Source organism: Sorex araneus, chromosome 1 (genome assembly GCF_027595985.1).
Source record: "Sorex araneus isolate mSorAra2 chromosome 1, mSorAra2.pri, whole genome shotgun sequence".
Classification (NCBI taxonomy): domain Eukaryota; kingdom Metazoa; phylum Chordata; class Mammalia; order Eulipotyphla; family Soricidae; genus Sorex; species Sorex araneus.
In genome coordinates, this window is record NC_073302.1 from 1699942 (window position 1) to 1722017 (window position 22076).

General features: G+C 66.3%; 1 protein-coding gene across 2 annotated transcripts in view; it reads left to right on the forward strand.

The window, feature by feature from the left end:
* OLFM1 (olfactomedin 1) overlaps positions 1-21761 on the forward strand; it is a 29711-nt gene extending 7950 nt beyond the window's left edge. Inside the window, exons 1-6 of one of the 2 annotated variants that reach the window (XM_055123978.1) lie at positions 856-1086; positions 2280-2429; positions 7636-7791; positions 9221-9440; positions 16332-16438; positions 20164-21761. In XM_055123978.1, the coding sequence (XP_054979953.1) occupies positions 937-1086; positions 2280-2429; positions 7636-7791; positions 9221-9440; positions 16332-16438; positions 20164-20838 (1458 nt within the window). In that variant the 5' untranslated portion in view covers positions 856-936 and the 3' untranslated portion in view covers positions 20839-21761. Of the gene's footprint in view, positions 1-855; positions 1087-2279; positions 2430-7635; positions 7792-9220; positions 9441-16331; positions 16439-20163 lie in introns of those variants that run through there. The other variant, XM_055123987.1, reaches the window with a different exon arrangement.
* Positions 21762-22076: the final 315 nt, after the last annotated feature.

The following is a 22076-nucleotide window of genomic DNA, read 5'->3' on the forward strand; positions in this document are numbered from 1 at the left end:
AACCCTGGCCAGGTGGTAGCGTTGGTCTGGGCACAGCCCTGAGTCCGCTGCTGTGACGTCGGAGTTGCTTGTGGCCGTGCGTTGTTGCCGCGTCTGGGTCTGGCCGGGCGCGGATCCCCCATCCGGCGCAGCGCGCGTCCACTGCCCTGGGCTTCTAAGGGGCGCGGGTGGTCCGGGCACGCGGGGAGGCGCCCGGTGCGTGAGCCCGCGCCCGGCTGCAGTACCCGCGCGCGCGGGGAGGTGGCGCCCTGCGCCAACTGTTGAGCGGCGGCGCCCCCGCCCCCACCCCGTCCCTCGTCCGGAAAACAAGCCCCGGTGCGCGCCCAGGGGCCCGGCCCGCCGGGACGGCACGGCCGCGGGGCGGGGGGCGGCGCCCGAGCGGCCCCCGCGGGGTCCCAGCCCTCCCGGGCCGGCCGCGCCCGTCCCCGCGCCCCGGACCCCGGCGTCGGGGGCGCGAGGCCGCGGCGGCGCTCGGGCCGGGGGGCCGCCCGCCCCCCGGGGGTCCCGCGCCCCGCCGCCGCGCCCCTGCCCCGCGGGGGGCGGGGGCGGCCCCCGGCCGGGCCTCGCGCGTGCACCCCCGCGACCCGCAGCCAGGGGGCGGCGGGGAGCCGGCGCGAGAGGAAAAACCCGCCCGTTTCCCGGGCAGATTGCGTCGGCCGCGCCCGCCGAGTCCCCGCCCCCGGCCGCGGCCCCCGCGCGCAGCCCGCGCCGCGCTCAGAGCCGGGCGGCCCTTCCCGGCGGCGGACGCGCCGCTGTGCGGGCGCGGCGGGCATGGCCGGGGCGCGCGGGCCGGCGGCGGCGGGCGGGCGGCGGCGGGCGGACGGGGCGCGGGGACTCGGCCGGGCGCCCCTGCCCGCCGCGGGGCCCGCCTGAGGCTGCCCGGGGCGCGGGGCCGGCGCCGGCGCGGCGCGGGCGCGGGGGGCGACGCGAGGCGCGATGTCGGTGCCGCTGCTCAAGATCGGGGTTGTGCTGAGCACCATGGCCATGATCACCAACTGGATGTCCCAGACGCTGCCCTCGCTGGTGGGCCTCAACACCACCAAGCTCTCGGCGGCCAGCGGCGGGACGCTCGACCGCAGCACCGGCGTAAGTGCGCACGCCCCCCGCGCGCGCCCGGCCCCGGCCCCGCGCCCTGCGCCCCGCGCCCGCCCTGCGCCCCGCGCCCCGCGCCTGGCGCCCGCCCCGCGCCTGCCCCGCGCCCCGCGCCCCGCGCCCCGCGCCCGCCCTGCGCCCCGCGCCCCGCGCCCCGGACCCGGACCCGCGCCGGCCACTCCCTCGCCGCCGGCCCCCCGCCCCGGACGCTCCGCGAGCGGGGACTGCGGGGCGGGGGCCGCGGCTCGGCCAACTCCAGCAAGTCCCCGGGTGCTGAGGTGGGGAAGGCGAGGCGGGGACCCGAGGACTTGTCCAAGGTCACTCCGCGAGCCGGGTGGAGGCTGGAGCGCCGCGCCCCCGCTGGGTCGGGGCCAGCCGGCGCGGAGTCCAGCGCCCCGGAGGGCCCCGGGGGCCCCGCTCGCGCTGCAGCGCCCCTGCGCCCTCCCGCCGTTCCTCCGGCCCCCAGGCGGCCAGGACCCCCGTCCCGCCAGGCTGCCCCCCTCCCCGCCCGCCCCGAGCGCCCGGCTGCCCAGGCGCGGTTCTCCCGCGCCAGGCCTGGGGCTGGGCCGACTTCGGGAGGGCGGTCTCGGTCTCGGTCTCGGCGAGGGGCCCGCGTTGGAAGGGGCGGGCCGGGAGGACTTGAAGGACACGGCCCCACCCCTGCCCCCTCTTTGCCGCCAAGGACGCGGGGCTGGGGTGGGGGACCCCTGGAGACCCTGGGCGGTTGGGAAGGCAGCAGGTTCTGTGCTCAGCCCGAGGGGCTCAGTCCGGACCAAAACCAACCAACGCATACGGGCAGGTCCGACCCCCACCCTGTGCTCCCCTCCCCTGCCTAAGCCAGCTGCGGGGTGCAGGGGTGCGGAGGGGAGGGTCTCCGGTCTGTCTGCCAGGTGGATCCAGGCGGGGGGGGCCCACAGTGGGACCAGGTGCGGCCCCGGGCAAGGCTCCACATGTCACCTGCTCCTGGGGACATCCCCGGGGGTCTGAGGGCGCAGGGGGCTCTCCCCCGCTGGCCGGCTCTGGGCTGCAGCGCCCCGCCCCTCCCCCAGGCCGGGCATCTGGACCCGCCCGTCCCGCGTGGCGGCGGCGTGGCGGCGGGGATTCAAGTGGACCCGCCGAGCCCGTGCGCAGACACCCCCGGCGCCCCGCGCGGTGTCGGGGCGGCCCTGACGTGCCCCTGTCTGCAGGTGCTGCCCGCCAACCCTGAGGACAGCTGGCAGGTGTACAGCTCCGCCCAGGACAGCGAGGGCCGCTGCATCTGCACGGTGGTCGCCCCGCAGCAGACCATGTGCTCGCGGGACGCCCGCACCAAGCAGCTGAGGCAGCTCCTGGAGAAGGTGAGCGGGCGCAGGCGCGGGCAGGTGTGTGCGTGTGCATGTGTGTGCGTAAGGGGGGGTGCGGGTGTGCACGCATGCATGTGTGTGCATGTGTGTGCCCTTATGCGTGTGTGTGAATGTGTATGTGAGTGTGTGCGTGTATATGTGTACGTGTGAGTGTGTATGTGTGTGCATGTGTGTATGTGTGTGTGCGTGTGTGTATGTGTGAGTGTGAGTGTGTGTGCATGTATGTATATGTGCGTGTGTGTATGTGTGAGTGTGTGTATGTGTGAGTGTGTGTATGTGTGCGTGTGTGTATGTATGTGTGCGTGTGTGTGAGTGTGTGTATGTGTGAGTGTGAGTGTGTGTATGTGTGAGTGTGTGTATGTGTGAGCGTGTGTATGTGTGCGTGTGAGTGTGTGTGAGTGTGAGAGGGGGAGAGAGACAAAGACTGGGCAGGCGGCAGGTCTGTGGCGTGTGGCTCCCGCTTGCCCTCTCCGTATTTGTGTCTGGGGGGCTCGGGGGAAGGGGCTGACTGGTGGGGGGCGGGGGAGCAGGTGTTGGGTGGGCTGGAGTGGACGTAGGTGGTGGATGGTTACTTGGCAGGAGACGGTCGTGGGCGGGTGCTGCGGTGGCTGGATGGTGGGGGTGGGTAGTGGGTGGGAGGGGGATGGTGGGGGGTGCTGAGACCCCGTGCCCGGGAGAAGCTGCCAGGCGTCCTGCCCTGCCGCCCCCCTTCCCATGTGTCCCCCCCCCGCTGGGACAACGCTTTGTCACTGCGGGTGTCCTGGGCGCGCTCCTGCCCGTGTGGCGTGGCTGGCCTGGGGCTGAGAGGGTCACCCGGGCGCCACTGTCCGCCGCCCTCACCACTGGGCAGGCCTCGGGGCTGCACCCGCTCCCTGGAGGGGCCCAGAGCCACCCACTCAGCCACATGGCACTGTGCGGTCCCTGGATGGCCGGGGGCAGCCCCGTCTCCTCACCCAGGGAGGGACTGTTGCCGTGGGAGAGAGCGGGCTCGTGCACACACAGACACACAGACACACACCACACACAGACACACAGGCACACACCCCACACAGACAGACACACAGACACACCCCACACGGACACACACCCCACACAGACAGACAGACACATACCACACACAGACACACACCACACACAGACACACAGACACACACCCCACACGGACACACAGACACACACCACACACAGACACACAGACACACCCCACACAGACACACAGACACACCCCACACAGACACACACACCCCACACAGACACACAGACACCCCCACACACAGACAGACATACATACACCCCACACAGACACACACTCCACACAGACACCCCACACAGACACATAGATACACACCCCACAGACACATACTCCACACAGACAAACATCCCACAGACACACAGGCACACAGACACACACCCCACACAGACACAGACACACACCCCACACAGACACAGACACACACCCCACACAGACAGACATACATACACCCCACACAGACAGACACACACCTCACACAGATAGACACGTACCCCACACAGACACACCCTACACAGACACACACCACACACACAGATACGCACCCCACACAGACACACAGTACACACAGACATACTCCACATAGACACACAGACCCCACACAGACACACAGATACACACACCCCACCTAGACATAGACACTTAAACAGACACTGCAGAAAGATATACACACCCCACACAGATCACACAGTTACACAGAAAACACAGTTACACACAGACATCACAGAAAAAATAAACACACCTCACACAGTAAGACACAGCCACACAGACACCACAAACACCACACAGATACCACACAGTTCTACAGACACATGCAGTTTCACACACAAAGATACCACAAACACTACACAGAGGCCACACTGTTCCACAGACATGCACAGTTCCACAGACATCACAGAGACCACACATTTCCACAGATATCACAGAAAAATAGCACACCCCACACAGACATAGATAGACACGCCACAAACACTACACAGAGACCACACAGTTCCACAGACACACAAAGTTACACACACAGACACCACAAATACCACACAGAGACCACACAGTTCCACTGACATCAAAGAAAAATACACACTCCCCACACAGACATACACAGTTACATACACATGGACACCACAGACATCACAGAGGCCACACACTTCCGCAGACACACACAGTTACACACACAGATACCACAGATACCACACAGAGACCGCACAGTTCCACAGACATCACAAAAAAATACAAACACTTCACACAGAGGCCACACAGCCACAGACACAGTTCCACACACAGATACCACACAGAGGCCACGAAGTTTCATAGAAATAGTTAGAGACCATGCAGAGACATCACGAATAACACAGAGAGACCGCATAGCTCTATAGACATCATGGAAAAATACACCCCAGACAGACATACACAGTTACGTACACAGACACCACACAGAGACCACACGTTTCTGCAGAATACAGTTACGCACACAGGCACCATAAATACCACACAGAGACCACGGAGTTCCACATATGGCGATCCCACAGACATGTAGTTACGCGCAGACTTCACAGTTACACACAGATGCACACACCCCACATACAGTGCACACAGACACACAGACATACGCACATTTATACACACAGCACACATGAGTACGGGCCTAATACAGTAATCATTACACACAGAGACATGCACAAACACCAGAGAAACAGGATGCTGTAAACAAGCCCCACGCAGACACCAGCGGACACACAGTTACACGCGCACACAGACACCACACCTGCGGATGCACAGACAAACCAGATCCACACACGACACGCCAGCACGTCCACATCCCCACGCGTGAACACAAACCACACACTCAGCACGAACCACGACACGCGCAAACCACACACCATCTGCACACACGCACCCCCGCATCCCGGGCTGGCCGGGCCGTGTGGTGCGTGGAAGGGAGGCTGGGCCTCGTGGGCGCCTGCGGGGGGCGGGGGGCTCAGTGTCCCTCCTCCCTGCCCGCCCGCCCCGCGCTGAAGCCCGCTCTGCGCGGGGGGGGGGGGGGGGGGGGGGGGGGGGGCTGTCTGCCCCGGGAGAGGAGGGTCTTCCTTTGTTCTCCGCCTCTGGCCTCCCGCTGAGCCACTGTAAAGGGAGAGGAAATGCACTTAGCGATTCCACAACATTTATTAGCACCAAACGAGGCGGAACCCTAATTGGAGCTTGAATTATTCAGGCCGGGGAGGAGGGGCTGGCTTGCGGGGGGGGGGCTGCAGCCCGGAGACCAGGCCCCGGGCCCCGGGGAACAGACGTCTGTGGGGCAGCTCAGCAGCTCCCGAGCCCCGGGAAGGCCACGAGCTCTCGCCCGCCCCAGCCCCACGCTGTGGAGCACTGGGCACAGAGTCCACGTGGCCCAGGGAGGAGGCAGAGCAGGGGAGACCCCGGGACCTGTGACCTCAGGGAGGCAGCTCGGCCCTGGCCAGGGCATGGCTGTCCGTGCCCCCCGGCTTCTGCAGCCCTCTGGGACCGTCCAGGGCCAAGGGCGGGCGGGAGCCGCAGGCGCTGCCCCCGTGCCGGAGCCCTCGGCCCTGGGGTTGGACTTGGACCGCGGGCTTGGGACGCGAACGGCCTGGCTGCTGTGTGGCCTTGGGCAAGTGGCTTCCCTGCTCTGAGCCCTGGGCTCCTTAGGTGCGAGGCATGACTGTCGCTCGGAACTGCAGGCCCCAAGCTTGTCCACTGGCCCCTGGGGGTGTGTCCTGCAGGCAGGGGCCTGAGCACTGCCCCAGTGAGCTCAGAGCTGAGCGAGGCTCAGCGATCTCTCTGGGTGGTCAGAAAAGAGGCCAGGGACTCCATGAGCACTGCTGCCGAGCTGCTTAGAGGCCAGGGACTCCGTGAGCACTGCTGCTGAGCTGCTTAGAGGCCAGGGACTCCATGAGCACTGCTGCTTAAGGGGACTCCAGAGCACTGCAAGCTGTTTAGGGGGCCAGGGACTCCAGAGCACTGCTGCTGTGCTGTCCAGGGTACTCGGGAGCACTGTGCCGAGCTGTTGAAGGCAGCAGAGCAGCCTTGCCTTATTTTGCTCAAGACTCCGCTGTGGGTCCGTCAGTGCCCCGTGGGACGGAGGGGGGGCCCTCGCCGTGCACGAGGCAGCCCCGGGTTCGACCCCCAGCCTCCTGCTGGCCCCCAGGCCCACAGCCAGCCCCCTCGAAGGGGAGTGCTGCGCCCGCGTGCAGAGGCGGGGCAGACGGGGCGGGAGCGGGGGGGTCTCCCGCACGCGGACTCAGCCCCGGGACCGGGCGGCCCCTCCCTGGAGTGACAGGCTCGCATTTTCCCATCAGCCCCTGGCGAGAGGTGAGCGCCCTGGCGTGGGGTCACGCTCTGCCCTTCACGGTGCCGGCTGGACGGCGCCCCCCGCCCGCCCCCGGCCCCGGCCCCGGCCCCGCCCCCCCCCCGGCCCCACCCGCGGGCAGGGCTGGGCTCCACCAGAGGCAGCAGGTGCTCGCGGTCAGCAGAGAGGAGGCGGCGTGGGGGCCTCCCCCGTCTGGCCATGGGACTCGGTGCCCAGCGGATGACCCGGCGAGGCCTGTGGCGTCCAGGGCCGAGCGCGGCCTCCCCCCCCCCCCCCCCCCCCCCGCGCTGCCACTTCCCAGAAAATCAGATGCGCTGGCAGGTGGCTGCCGTGAAACTGGTTTCTTTCAAGCTCCCGGAGCCCTGTTGAATATTAAAGCTCCGTCCCCGCGGTGGCCGGGGGACACGTGCTCCGGGATTCCTCGCTTGCCGCGGTGGCTCCTGGCCGGGTTCCGCACGGGCGGGCTCGTGGCGGGGGGTCCTCCCCTTCCCTCGGCACAGGGCCCTGCACCTGCCGGAGCTGGCCGGAGACGTGCCTGGGGGGGGCGGGCAGCCCACCCTCTCCCCACCAGAGAGAGGCGCGTCCAGCCGGGGCGGAGCCGTGGGCGGGGCGTCCCTGCTGCACCCCGGCTCGGGGCGCGGCGGAGAGCGTGTTTACAGACCCCTTCGCCGGGGCTGGTGGCTGAGTCGTGAATAATGCATGGCCGCAGCTGGGTCTGCGCCCCGTGGCCTGCAGGAAAGGTCACTGTCGCGATTAGGAGGCCAACGAGCCGCCCGGGCCCCCCCTCCGCGCCCCCCCGCCCCCCGCCAACCCCGCGTCTGCTCCAGCCAGGTGTCACCCTTTGACAGGTGCAGAACATGTCACAGTCCATCGAGGTGCTGGACAGGAGGACCCAGAGGGACCTGCAGTACGTGGAGAAGATGGAGAATCAGATGAAGGGGCTGGAGACGAAGTTCCGGCAGGTGGAGGAGAGCCACAAGCAGCACCTGGCCAGGCAGTTCAAGGTAGGAGCCCGGCCGGCCCGCCCGGCCGCCGGGAGCGAGCAGGACAGGCCGTGGGGGCGGAGCGGCCGGAGCAGAGCGCGTGGGCGTAGCCGGACCCGGGGGTGGTCGGGGAGGGTGCAGGCGGGGACGGGCACCTGGGGCAGCAGGCAGAGACACCAACCTCTTTGTCACTTGGGGTAAGTGCGGCTCTAACGGCGGAGGCCACTGGCCGTTAGAGCGCGTGCGCGCGCCCCCGGCTATATATACATACGCCGAGTATGAATATATGCCGCAGGGCCTCCGCGCCTCCCTGGCCAAATTGGGAAATTATATGCACTTTAATTAAGGTCTACATGCGTGTTAATGAGAACTCGAGCCCGGAGGTAAATGGTCGGGTCAGACTGCACCGATGGCCGAGAAACGCTGACGCCCTTTATGCTAATGCTTCTCTTTGATGTGCTCCGCTCGGAGAAGCGCGCGTTACATGCACGGAACATACACGCATTGACAAGCTAATGAAGTTACAAATCTGTGTCATCAATAAAAGAAGAGCGAGCGCTCCTCTTCGGAGGAAGGAGCCGTGCAGGGAGGCAGGTGCTGGGCCGGGGGCGCCTGCTCGGCCCCCGCCCTCTTGCTTTCTCCTGGAAAGAGCTTTTGGCCGCCCCCACCAAAAAGAGTTTGTGTCTCTCCCGGAGGGGGGGCTCCCCTTTCTGGGTGGGCCCAGGGGGCAGCTCGCCTGCCAGGCCCCATCTGCACCTCCCCCAGTTCCAGAACTGGGGGGCCGAGGGGCCGGGGGAGGCCTCCGTGGTCGCCCCCGAGCCTCAGACCGCAGTGCAGGGCGCCCACTGGCCTTGGTGGGTTTTTTTGTGACCGAGAGGGATTTGTCTATGAATGGCTGTTTAAGGCAGGCTACCGAGCTGGCTCTTCAACGGTCTTTCATTTTCTTGCTTGCAGGGCTAACTTAAAAGCGTTTTTCATGTCGCAGTGATTGAAGAAGCAGTGCACTCCCATGTACCCATGACAGAGGGCCCGAAAGCTTTTTGCACCCGTCATTTTGACTCTTATTTTCCAATCCTTAGCACCATATCACTAAGGAACTTTGGCCTCCACCAGGACCCTCTTTTGCATGCGACTGTAGACGCATTTCATGGATAGTTTGCACCCTTGTCAATGCATTTTTTTGAAAAAGAAAAAAAAAAGAACTTTGTGTATGTGACTTTCAAGCATGTAACCTTAAGATGTTGCATTCTAAACTGACAATAAAGACCTTTCCCAAATATGTTGGTGTTCTGAACTGTTTGATATTTTCTCCTAACTCCTGGGACCAGAATACAGTGCTCTGTGCAGGAGGCGGGAGCACACGGCGCCCCGCCGCGGGCGCGGCCAGGCCAAGGCAGGGGGTCAGTTTTTGCACGCACCGCTCTGAACCCGGCTTATTTTAACCTTGCAGGCGATTAAAGCGAAAATGGATGAACTTAGGCCTTTGATCCCTGTGTTGGAAGAGTACAAGGCCGATGCCAAATTGGTATTGCAGTTTAAGGACGAGGCCCAGAATCTGACGACAGTGCTAAACCAGCTGCAAGCGGAGATGGGCGCCCACGACTACGACGACCTGCAGAGCAGAGTGTCCAGTCTCGAAGAGAGGCTCCGGGCGTGCATGCAAAAACTAGGTAGGCCCGCACCCCGCGGGGCGCACACGCCCGCCTGGCCCCAGGGGCTCCCGGGCAGGACAGAGTCGAGGCTGCTGTAGCCGCCTCGGGCGGTGGCCATTCCCGCACCTGGCCAGGCCAGCGCACAGACTCCCTGCCTAGCACACGAGAACAGAGCAGGACACTGTCAGCTGGTCCATCCCGCCCCAGGAGTGCGTGTGTGCGCAAGTGTGTGTGTGTGTGTGTGTGCGCGCGCATGTATGAGCAGGTGTGTGTGAGTGTGGGTGAGTGTGCAGGTATGTATCCAAGTATGTGCATGTATGTGCACGTGTGCATATACAAACTTGCATGTTAGCATGTGTGTGGGCATATGTGATTGTGTGTGCAGGTGTGTGTGTACATATAGGTGTGTGCAAGTGTTTGTGAGCATGTGCATGTATGTGCAGGCATGTGTGTAGACGCATGTACATGTATGCAAGTGCGTACGAGTATGTGCGCGTTTATGCTGGTGCTTATGCAGGCATATACGTGTGCAGGTATGTAGGTGTATGCATATGTGTAAGCACATGCACATGTGTATGCACAAACCTGAACACGTAGTCTAGCATTGTGATCGTGTGTACAGGTGTGTGTGTGTGTGAGTGCAGGTGTGTGCATGTGTGCCGGTGTGTTATGTGTATATGTGCACGTGTGCGTGTGTGAAAGCCTGTATGTGAACAAGTGTGTGCAGGCATACGTGTACAGGCATGTGTGATCATGTGTGCAAGCGTGTTGTGCATATGTGATGTGTGCGTGTGCTGACATGTGTGCAGGTGTGTGATCATGTGTACATAGATGTTCCTATGTTTGCATGTGTCCAAGCCTTGTGAGCATTGTATGGAGGCATGTGTGATCATGTGTGCATGTGTCCATGTGCATGTACAAGCATGTGTGTGTATATGTTCCCATATGTGTGCATATGCGTGTGTGTTGCATGAGTCCTTGACATAGTTTAATAGGGCTGGAAACCTCTGCCTCATGTTTTATGCAGGTAAGAACCAGGGCTTTGGGGTCCTAGAAAGACGGGGTCACTCACTGCGGGGTCAGGGGAGAGACGGGGTCACTCAGGGGAGACGGGGTCACTCACTATGGATCAGAGGGGAGATGGGTCTCTCACTGAGCATCGGGGAGAGAGGGCCAGAGCGATGGGACACGGGGACGGGGCTGGCCTTGCAGGCAGCTGACCTGGTTCCAAGCCCAGCACCGCACAGGATGCCCTGAGCACTGCCAGGCAAGGCCCCTGACCGGTCAGGAAGTCGTGAGCACTTGGGCGTGTCCCCAGAGCCCCCACAGTGAGAAGGCTGGGCCTGTGGGAGTGGGGGGTCTGTCCGGGAAGGGCCCCAGCTTGCGGGCGGGGTTCTTCTCCCGCTGGAGCCCACTCGGCCGTGGGCGTGCTGTTAATTGCTTTCGCGCCTTTGTGGGTGGTACCATCGGGGAGTGCTGTGAAGCTCCACATTCGGAACCCGATTCCATCTTTAGACTCTTGTTCTGAAGACAAGCCCCCCTCCCGGCCGGGCCTTCACCCAGAGGTGCTTTGGCGTCACGCGTGCGGGCTGTGGGGGAGGGCCCCGGGGCCTTTGGCATCCGCCCCCAGTCACGCCGCAGACCCCGAGAGCCCCGGAGAGCAGTTTCCCCCGAGGTGCTTGCATGCGGGGGTCCGGTGGGGGGGGCAGCATCCCTCCCGTGCCCTGCAGTGACCGGGGCTGTGAGCGTTTGTCAGGGAGTTGTGTCCGTGTGTCCGTCTGCTGTCACAGAGGGCTGTCGGGGATGTGGCTTCGGGGGGCCCCAGTCCTGGCGTGGCAGCAGCAGGGGGCCATGACCAGTGTCTGGGCTCTGCCCAGGCGGCATGGAGGTTTGGGAAGGGGTGACCACAGGGTCACAGGGCCACTTCCCGAGGGACGGCCTCGAGTCCCTGCCCGTAGAGGCCCTGAGCTCCCAAGACCACCCTCCCGCAGGCCCTCCCAGCGCAGTGCTCTTTCTCTGGACCTGGAGGCCTTGGCCTTGCATGTGGCCGAGCAAGGTCAATCCAGGCACCCCAGATAGTCCCACTGCCACCACCAGGAGTGATTCCTGAGCACAGAGTCAGGAGTGAGCCCTGAGCATCACCTGGTGTGGCCCACCCCGCACCCCCACAATAAGAAAGAAAACGCAAGCGTGTTTTCCATGCCAGGGACACGCTGCGCAATGGAAATTCAGAGCAGGAAGTTCCAGCAGTGGCGCCGGGGGAGGCCGGGCCCCCAGGGCCGCCCCCTCTGCGCCTCTGCGCCCAGCTAGGTTTGGAAACGGGCTCTGCGCAGCCACCCCTGGGGAGGGGACGGTTTCTGGGGAGGAGAGGAGGGGTGGAGGCTGCGGAGAGACTCACGCTTCCCTGCCCCCATGCTTCCTAGGGGGAGGCCGTGCTGACACGGACTCTGTCCCCTGACCAGGCCGGGAGGGTCACCTTAGCCGCGTGACCTGCCTGTCTGCGAGTGATGGTGGGGCGGCGGGGGCGGGCGGGGGGTGCTCAGACAGCTGGGGGGGTGAGGGGGGTTGAGGAGAGAATGGCGGCGGGCGGGCGGGGGGAAGGCTCAGGAGGCCGGAGATGGCGGGTAGGTGGGCCCACACGGGAGGCCGAGCAGGGGCGCTGGCAGTGGGCAGCCTGGCAGGGGGCCAGGGCGCAGGAGGTGGTCGGCTGCGGACTCCCCTCCGTGACACACGGCCGACTCGGCCCCTTCGCTGCCTCAGCCTGGTCCGTGGGGGAGTGGCCCTGGGCTGTGAACCTGAGTCGCGGGTGGAGCAGGTGTTGGGCGCCCGTGTGGTCGCCTGGACCCCTGGTGGCCTTCAAGCCCTGGTGGCCAGTGGCTCTGGGACTAGCAGACAGGCCCGGGCCGTGCTCCGGCCGAGGGTCCCGCCAGACCCCAGCACCCCAGACACCCTCTGGGCCCCGTGTCAGGGAGGGGCCCCGTTGCCCTCCCTGGGGAGCCTGCGGTGTCCCCCCCCCCGGTGTCCACAGAGCTGGCCCTGCTGGCCGTGTCCCCCCCGGTGTCCACAGAGCTGGCCCTGCTGGCCGTGCGCGCCCCCCCCCCCCCCGTGTCCACAGAGCCGGCCCTGCGCAGAGCCCTGCTGGGGCAGGGCCCGGTGGCCTGCGGGCACTGGGCTGGAGCGTCCACCTGGCTCGGCCTGACGCCCAGGCGGGCTAGTACAGCGCGGAGGGCATCTGCCTGGCACAAGTGACCCGGGTTGGGCCCCAGCACCGCCAGGAGTGAGGCCTGAGTGCGGAGCCGGGGCAGCCCCTGAGCATCACCAGGCCTGACCCAGAAAGCAGGAAAAAAAAATTTTTTTTTACATTGCTCTGTCAGAACCAGGGAGAGGGGAGGGGGGAGGGGACAGGGGGGACCCAGGGGGAAGAGATGGGGGGGGACCCAGGGGGAGAGAGCCAGGGGGAGGAGATGGGGGGGACCCAGGGGGAGAGAGCCAGGGGGAGGGGGGGAGGAGGCCCAGCGGGAGGGGCCCGGGGACAGGCCCGCTGCAGGCGCTGCTCTGCCAGACACCAGCCCGGGGCCCCCTTGCTCCAGACCTGGTTTCTGGGCTGCTGCCCCCAACCCATCCTCCAGGGGCGCCTGCCCTGCCGCTGCCCTGCCCCTCTCCCCTCTCTGCCGCTCCCCTGCTGCCCATCTCCTCTCCCGCCTTCCTCCCAGCTCCTCCCCCTCCTCCCCTCTCTCTCCTCTCCTCCCTCTTTTCCTCCCTCCTCTCCTCCCCCCTCCTCTCCCTCACTCCTCCCCCCTGCGCCTCCAGGGCTGCCCAGACCAGGGAACTTTCCCGAGAGCACTGAGGCTCTGCCTCGGGCTTTTTTAGCTCCTGTCAGTCCCCAGGTCTTGGCAGCACCGTCTGGACGTAGAACCAAAAATAACTTCTGACTCAAGCAGGGCGGGCACGCGGCCCGGGAGAGCAGGAGGCCCTGGACCCGCTCTGCCCTCCAGCCCCGTGAAGGTCCCTCCCTCGTGCCAAGGCCCCGCCTGCCCTCCCCACAGGCACCTGAGGCGGGAGCCACGGCCGCTCCTCCCCAGGGCCCCGAACCCGAGCCTGCTACCACTGTCCACCCCACTCGCCTGCCGGGCACCAGGACCCAGTCTAGGCAGGGTCCTGAGTCCCGGTGCCTGAGCAGCAAGCACATTATTCATTCTCTCGCTCACTAGTTCATTCCTGCATTCATTCATTCGCTCCTTTATGCATTCACTCTTGGACTGTCCCCGGCGGGCGGACAGGACCCTCAGCTCCCCCAGGCCCTTTCCTGTGCCCTGGAAATGTTGTGACCCATATCATCAGAGGACAGGCATGCGGGCGGGAAGGGGGTGCAGAGGTGGGGGCCGAGAGGGAAAGTCTATGGGGGGGCTTCTGGAGGAGAACAGCCAGAGGAGCTGCAGGGTGCCTCCCCGGGAGGTGATGTCCGGGGAGGTGCTGTCCGGGGAGGTGGTGCTGTCCAGGGTGGTGCTGTCCGGGGAGGCGCTGTCCGGGGAGGTGCTGTCCAGAGAGGCGCTGTCCGGGGGGGGTGGTGCTGTCGGGGGGGGGTGGTGCTGTCCAGGGTGGTGCTGTCCGGGGAGACGCTGTCTGGGGAGGTGCTGTCCAGGGTGGTGCTGTCCAGGGAGGTGCTGTCCGGGGAGGCGCTGTTGGGGAGGCGCTGTCCAGGGTGGTGCTGTCCAGGGAGGTGCTGTCAGGGAGGTGGCGCTGTCCGGGGAGGCGCTGTCCGGGGAGGTGGTGCTGTCTGGGGAGGCGCTGTCCGGGGAGGTGGCGCTGTCCGGGGAGGCGCTGTTGGGGAGGTTGTTGTCGGGGGAGCAGTGCTATATAGTCCTTTGTGGAAGGGGCATGCAGGGGGCGCTGCCCAGACTGGGGGCACCCAGCAGCATGTCGGCTGAGCCCCCCCACACCCAGCTGATGCCCCTGGGCCATGCCCTGGACTTTTCCCCCAGGACCTGCCCTGGGACCCTTCCGTAGGCGAGGCCGGGCCCCCAGGAGGTCATGGGGCGCCACTCTCCCTGTCACCACTGGCCTCGGGCCCGAGATAGAGGGAGCAGCCGACTCACAGGACAGCCAGAACCTCCGCCCCAGAGAGACTAAGGCGGGCCCCCGCCTCCAGAGAGACTAAGGCGGGCCCCCGCCCCCAGAGAGACTAAGGCGGGCCCCCGCCCCCAGAGAGACTAAGGCGGGCCCCCGCCCCCAGCAGTGGCTAAGGTGGACCCCCGCCTCCCTAGGACACACTCATTCTGTTTCTCCTGAGCAGGCCCCTAACCAAGCCCCCAGTCCCCGAGGCAGGAAGGGGGAAAGCAGAAGCCGGGTGGGCTTCAGCGCCCTCTCCACGCCCAGAGAGGCTGCGGGTCCTGGCCGGGCTGGGCACCCCCACCCCGGCCACTGCAGGGTCGGGGCCCAGCTGGTGTTCAGCCCCCGCCCCCGCCTGAGGGACGCACCTGCTGGGCCCAGGCTGGGAACTGTGGGGGCGTTTCTCAGGAATGTGGGTCAGAGGCGCCCCGGGGGCGGGCTGTGGCTGTTCTGCCATCGGCGCCCGAGCCCTCTGCAGTGTCCAGCCGGGGAAGGGCCGGGCTGGGGGGTCAGCGCCCGAGCCCTCTGCAGTGTCCAGCCGGGGAAGGGCCGGGCTGCGGGGTCAGCGCCCGAGCCCTCTGCAGTGTCCAGCTGGGGAGGGCTGGGCTGGGGGGCTTTTTCTTGGGAGAGGGTGCTAGTGGCAGACTGACCCATTTCCAGTCCTGGGGGGTGCCTCTGGGGTGGGGGGCTGGCACAGCCCCTCCCCTTTGCTTTGAGGGTGCCTCTGGCCTTGCAGCTTGGGGCTGGCTGGGCAGCTCCGTGCAGCCGGCCTGGAGGGGACAGATGGGTGGACAGCTGAGGGCCTAAGGCCAGGGGGTCACAGTCGCTGTCCCCGGGTGCCCCAGAGGGGAGACAGATGTGGAGGTGCTGAGAGCTGATCTGGGGCGCGGCGTGGGGAGGCGGCGGCTCTGCCTGTATCCGAGTGAAGTGCCAGAGAGCTGCACCCCTTGGCACCCTTCATCCGCATGGGGGTGCTGAGGCCACACCCGCATCCCACACCTGCAGCACCCGCCCCATCACTGTCTCCAGAACGCTGCTCTCCGCAGGAGGCTCAGCTCCCGCCCCCACAGGGGACAGAGACCCCAGGGCTAGCTCCCCGCCCCCGCAGGGAACAGAGACTCCAGGGCCAGCTCCCCGCCCCCGCAGGGGACAGAGACCCCAGGGACAGCTCCCCGCCCCCGCAGGGGACAGCGACCCCAAGGCCAGCTCCCCACCCCCGCAGGGGACAGAGACCCCAGGGCCAGGTCCCCGCCCCCGCAGGGGACAAAGACCCCAGGGCCAGCTCCCCGCCCCCGCAGGGGACAGCGACCCCAGGGCCAGCTCCCCGCCCCCGCAGGGGACAGCGACCCCAGGGCCAGCTCCCCGCCCCCGCAGGGGACAGCGACCCCAGGGCCAGCTCCCCGCCCCCGCAAGGGACAGCGACCCCCAGGGCCAGCTCCCCGCCCCCGCAGGGGACAGCGACCCCAGGGCCAGCTCCCCGCCCCCGCAGGGGACAGAGACCCCCAGGGCCAGCTCCCCGCCCCTGCAGGGGACAGCGACCCCCAGGGCCAGCTCCCCGCCCCCGCAAGGGACAGCGACCCCAGGGCCAGCTCCCCGCCTCCGCAGGGGACAGAGACCCCCAGGGCCAGCTCCCCGCCCCCGCAAAGAACAGCGACCCCAGGGCCAACTCCCCGCCCCTGCAGGGGACAGCGACCCCAGGGCCAGCTCCCCGCCCCGCAGGACCCTGACTTGCACCCTGTCCAGTGGAGCTGGACCCTGGGCCCCGGCCCGCTGACGTCCGCCCTGCGTGTTCTCTTCCAGCATGCGGCAAGCTGACGGGCATCAGCGACCCGGTGACCATCAAGACGTCAGGCTCGCGGTTCGGGTCCTGGATGACGGACCCTCTGGCCCCAGAAGGCGATAACAGGGTGAGTGACCTCTGGGCTGAGCCTGGAGTCCGGACGCGGTGGGCCGTGGGGGCTGGGCACCCGTGGCCACCCTCGTGCGGTGCCTGGCTGCCCCGAGTTTGGGGGCCCGGGGTGGGTCCAGCCTCGTGCCAACCCAGAGTCACGGACCCGGGGTGGGTGCTGGTCAGCGTCTGCTCCCGGAGGAGGGAGAGGCTGGCTGGGCGGCCCGCGTTGGTGGTCCCGCTGGCTCCTTCCACGCGGGGAGAACGCGTGCCCCGTGGACAGGGGACGCCCCGCCCCAGGGGACACACCGAGGGGAGCCGCGGCCCCAGTCCAGGTGCGGCGCTGCTGTGGGAGGGCCCTTGCGCCTCTCGGCCCCTGCCAAGGTGGGGCACTGATGGGAGAGCTTCTAGAAGCTTCCCTGGATTTCAAGACGTCAGGCAGAGGACACAGCTCCCACCCCGACCGTGGGGGAGGGGCCTCGGCGGGCGGGGTGCGTGGGCGGGGCCTGGGCTGGTGTGGGCGGGGCGCGTGGGCGGGGCCTGGCTGGCGTGGGCGGGGCCTCGAGGCCGGGTGGCGAGTTGCCTGGCCCACGGGTTGGGCGGCAGGTTGTTTGGGCTCTGTGTCCCTCGTGCTGACAGCTAGTTTCCCGACAGCCAGCCTCCGAGTTGTCACCCGCACACCTCCGGAGGGCCCGCCTCTGTTCCCAGCTTGGGTTGGCGCGTGCGCCCGCAGACGCTGTGCCAGCGCTGCAGGAACCCAGCCGGCGGCCGTGTCCGGGTCGCTGGGCGCTCGGTCACCCAGGAGCCCCCGTTCACGCTCCCAGGGCCGCGAGGTTGGCGGGAGCGTCCCGTTTCATTAAGCAGCATCTGCCGGGCCCACCGTCGCCCAGCCGCCGGGCCCTGCTGCCACGCTGTCTGCCCCCGAAGCACCAGCTGCCTGAGGCTGCCCGGGGGCCGCGGACCTGCCTCTGGCCCGGCAAGCCGAGAGCCCCGCGGACCTGCCTCTGGCCGGGCAAGCCGAGAGCCCCCGGCAGCTGGTCTCTGCCCCGAGTCCTCGCGGGGCACCCGGCTCCTGCCGGCCGCAGCTGCTCGCTCCCGCGGGCGCACGGAGGGTGTTGGCAGAGCTGTCACGGTGGTGATGGATGCTTTTCCTAATTAGACAGCTATTTTCTGCTTGATGACTCCATCACCTTCCCGGAGAGGAGGCAGTGCTGACGGACGGGGCCTGCGGGCTGGGAGGAGGGGGCAGGAGAGATGTGACCAGTGGGGACTCCAGGGGTGGCTGTGGAGGCACCCGAGCATGGCCTCTCATCTCCCTGCCACTGTGTGACTGTCCGGGGTCCTGGCCTTGACCCGGTGGAGAACTGCTTGTTTTCCTTTTTCCGTGCCTCCTTCTAATTTGATCACACAGGCAGGAAACCAATAACACTCCCAACAAGACCCCGATCAATGCCAGCTTGCTGCTGGTGGCTGTGGAGGGCGTTGGGGGGGGCGGGATGCAGGGGGCGGAGCACCGCTCTCTGTTCCCAGGGTCTGGGGGGGCGGGCACTATCTGCCAGGCTGCCCACAGGCTCTCCCTGCCCGCCTGGCTCAGGGGCTCTGTGCTGGACTCCGTTCAGCCCCCGGGCTCTTGCCCCGATCACGAACCAGGTGTGCTGAGGGCACCGGGCACCTGAACAGCTGTCCTGAGTCAGGCCCCCGTGCCCCGCCAGGCTCTGCCTCCTCCAGGGAGCTTTGTGCACCCCTGGGAGTTTACCCCACTCTGCCTGTGCACTCCCTTTCGGTCTGCCTCCCCGGGAGTGCCGGCCGTTGTCTCTGTAGAAGAGGCACCGGGTGGCTTCCCATGCCATCGGCCCGTGAGCAGTGGGGAGGGGTCCGTGTGTCGCCCCTGCTTCCTGAGCTGGGGCTGAGACCACGCACTTGGCGGGGGCTCCCTCCCCACCCCACCTAGGGGCTGGTGCCGCCCTCGCCCCCACCCCACACGCGTCCCAGAGCTCAGCTTCACCAGATGTGGGCCCGGACCATCGTGGGCAAGGATTCTCACAGGGGGTCTCTGTTAGGCGGGACCCCTGTGGGCTGGCCTTCCTGTTCCACACACACGCCTTGGGGTTAAAGTTGAGGTTGTAACAAGGCTGAATCATCATGAGAGCAGATTTTATTTTATTTTATTTTATTTTATTTTTGGGTCACACCCGGCGATGCACAGGGGTTACTCCTGGCTCTACGCTCAGGAATTACTCCTGGCGGTGCTCAGGGGACCCTATGGGATGCTGGAAATTGAACCCGGGTTGGCCACGTGCAAGGTAAACGCCCTCCCCACTGTGCTATTGCTCCAGCCCCGAGAGCAGATTTTAAAACTGTGGTTCCAGGACCACTATTCAAAGCAACTGAGGATTTGGAGACAGAACCAGAAGGAGGGTTGTACAACCCCATGGGAGCAGAGAAAAGTGAGGCAGGCAGCCTTCCTGGGGCCAGGGGCCACACCCCACAGAGAGCAGCTCAAAGCCCCGCCCACAGCCTCACCTGCACCCAGAACCACAAGGCAGATTTACATGAGTTGTCCCCGCACACAGATACCTGGCTCCGCCCCCAAATAGCCCTGGCTCCGCCCTGCCCCAGGGAGCCCTGGCTCCGCCCCCAGAGAGCCCTGGCTCCGCCCCTTGGGAGTACTGGCTCCACCCCAGAGGACACTGGCTCCGCCCCAGAGAACCCGGCTCCGCCCAAGAGCCCTGGCTCCGCCCCCAGAGAGCCCTTGCGTAGCTGTGGTTGTTCCAGGTGTGACCCACCTGTGTACACCCACCCACTTGGAGAAAGCCAGGGCAGTTCCCTGGGACTCAGTGGGCCCTTGGGGTGCCTGGAGCCCAGATGTGGAGCTGGGGTCAGTGCTGGCGGTGAGCGGGTCAGCCCTCCCGGTTCTGTTCTGTGGCCCACACCCCTCACCTCCGACCCTCGGGTGAGAGCCGGCTGGGGGGGAACCTTGTTACGCAGGTGCGCTGTGAGGCGGCCGGGCGAGCCTGGCGTCCTGAGCACCTGTGTCACGCGGGGCTGGAGCCCGCATCGAGCTCGCTGCCCGCCCGTGAGGCGGCGTGGCTGCCGGCTGGCCCGGAGCCCTCTCAGGGGGACTAGGCAGGGAAGCCGCCCCCGCAGCTCCGTGCTCCGCGGGGGAGGCTCCTTCCCGAGACCGTCCTGCAGGCACGCCCCCTCCGCGGGGTGACGGGCGATGACGCACGAACTATCCCAAATGCCAAATTAGTGGCCGTCTGCCTGCCAGCGATGATTCAGTGCAGCCCCGGTGGCGCCGAGCACAGACGCCCGCTCACGCGCTGGCCGTCACCTTGGCTGGGGTCAGCGCCGTGGACGAGGCCCCTCAGGCCGCCCGCTGGCTGGCCCGGGCACCCTTCCTGCCCCAGATCGGGAGGCGGGTTCAGGACACCCATGTGGGGATGGAGCAGGGAGTTCCCCGAGGGACCAAGCCACCCGCAGCCTGGAGACCCCCACCCGGGGGCTCTTACCCCCCACTGAGAGGACACGCCGAGGGGTGCGGTGCGTCAGTGCGACCTTCTTGCCCACCCCCTCTGTCGCGTGTCCTTCTTGGGCACCCCATGGCCAGGACCCCTCTTTCTCTGGCCCCCTGATCCCTGATCAGGGAAACGGTCCCGTGGGCTTGGAGCCAGAATGGGGCCCCTCCGCCGAGGCCCCTGGCCCGGCCCCACGGGCGTCCTGACCCCTCGCTGTCCCCTGCAGGTGTGGTACATGGACGGCTACCACAACAACCGCTTCGTGCGCGAGTACAAGTCCATGGTGGACTTCATGGCCACCGACAACTTCACGTCGCACCGGCTGCCGCACCCCTGGTCGGGCACGGGGCAGGTGGTGTACAACGGCTCCATCTACTTCAACAAGTTCCAGAGCCACATCGTCATCCGCTTCGACCTGAAGACCGAGAGCATCCTGAAGACGCGCAGCCTGGACTACGCGGGCTACAACAACATGTACCACTACGCCTGGGGCGGCCACTCGGACATCGACCTCATGGTGGACGAGAACGGGCTGTGGGCCGTGTACGCCACCAACCAGAACGCGGGCAACATCGTCATCAGCAAGCTGGACCCGGTGTCCCTGCAGGTGCTGCGGAGCTGGAACACCAGCTACCCCAAGCGCAGCGCGGGCGAGGCCTTCATCATCTGCGGCACGCTGTACGTCACCAACGGCTACTCGGGCGGCACCAAGGTGCACTACGCCTACCAGACCAACGCCTCCACCTACGAGTACATCGACATCCCCTTCCAGAACAAGTACTCCCACATCTCCATGCTGGACTACAACCCCAGGGACCGCGCCCTCTACGCCTGGAACAACGGCCACCAGATCCTCTACAACGTCACCCTCTTCCACGTCATCCGCTCCGACGAGTTGTAGCCGCCTCTGCCGGGGAGGGGGGAGGGCGCCTCCCGCCTGCCCGCCCGCCCGCCCACGGGGCCCTCCGGGGGCCCTCCTGCCACCCACCCGGGTGGCCCCGGGCCGGCCTCGCGCCTTGCCCTTCCCTCCCCCGGTCCCCTGGTCGAGGCCGGGGGTGACCGGTGGGGAAAGAAACCCCCCTTCTTTGCAGCTGGAACTGCAGTGCAGGGCTCCTGCCCATCCCGCCCCCAGCCCGGCCCCCCTCTGATCAAATACCGTCCTAAGAAGCAAGGCACTGACTGTTGACCCCCCCCGAGAACCCCCGCTGTTAGCGTCGCATGGAGACCCCTAGATCCCGGCCCGCGCCGCCGGAGGTGACTGTGGTGTCCAGTGGGGCCCCTGGGCCGGAGGCCCGCCTAGGCTAGTGTACCTCGAACCCCCAGTACGTGTTGTGTCTTAGATTACCTGTGCCCGCAGAGCCCGGCCCGGCGCCCCCTAGCGGCGGGCGGCGTGCATGGCGCGCGGCTGCCGCAGCCGTGGTTTGAGCTCGTGCCCCCTAGATATCTCGTGCCGTGTCCGTCTCTTGTCCCCGAGGTGGTGACCCCCGTGCCGTGAGTGCCACCAGTGTGGTGAAAGTAGGTGCCGTAGTTCGGGTTCGTCCGTCCAGGGTTTTTGTTTCGCGCGAGGAAATGAAGGAATGCTGTCCCCGAGCGCCCCGCAGGGTCCCAAAATGATTCCCTTCCCGTCCCACCTAGCAGCGCACCCGCCAACGGGAAGGGCTTATCTGGGAAACGGAATGTTCCGGAGGCGACTGCCTGTGCAGAGGACGTTTTGGGTTTGGTTTTGTTTCTCTTTTTTTTTTCTTCTTTTTTTTTTTAAAGTACAGAAGAGGGAGACTTTGTACTCCCCAGTTACTTAAGGAACAATAAAAACACTAGGACATGTTCTGGCTCCGGACCTCATTTCTCGGGGGTTAAACGCTGGGGAGCAGGAGGGGCAGTTCCCGGGCCCTGGGGGGTTGGCTGTCGGGAAACGGTGTCGACTCACACAGTGGGGGGCTAGTTCCACACTCCTTGTAGCTCAGAGTCAGCTGGGGGTCCCCCCAGGGTGAGCCTCAGGGCCCCCGGGAGCCCCACCCCAGGGCTCACACCTTCCGGGCTCCCGAGGGCACCCTTGTCCACTTCAGATGTGGCGGGGTGCATGCGGGGACCCCGTGAGGGGGCGGGCGGGGAGGCCGGCCAGCGGCAGCCCACACTCCT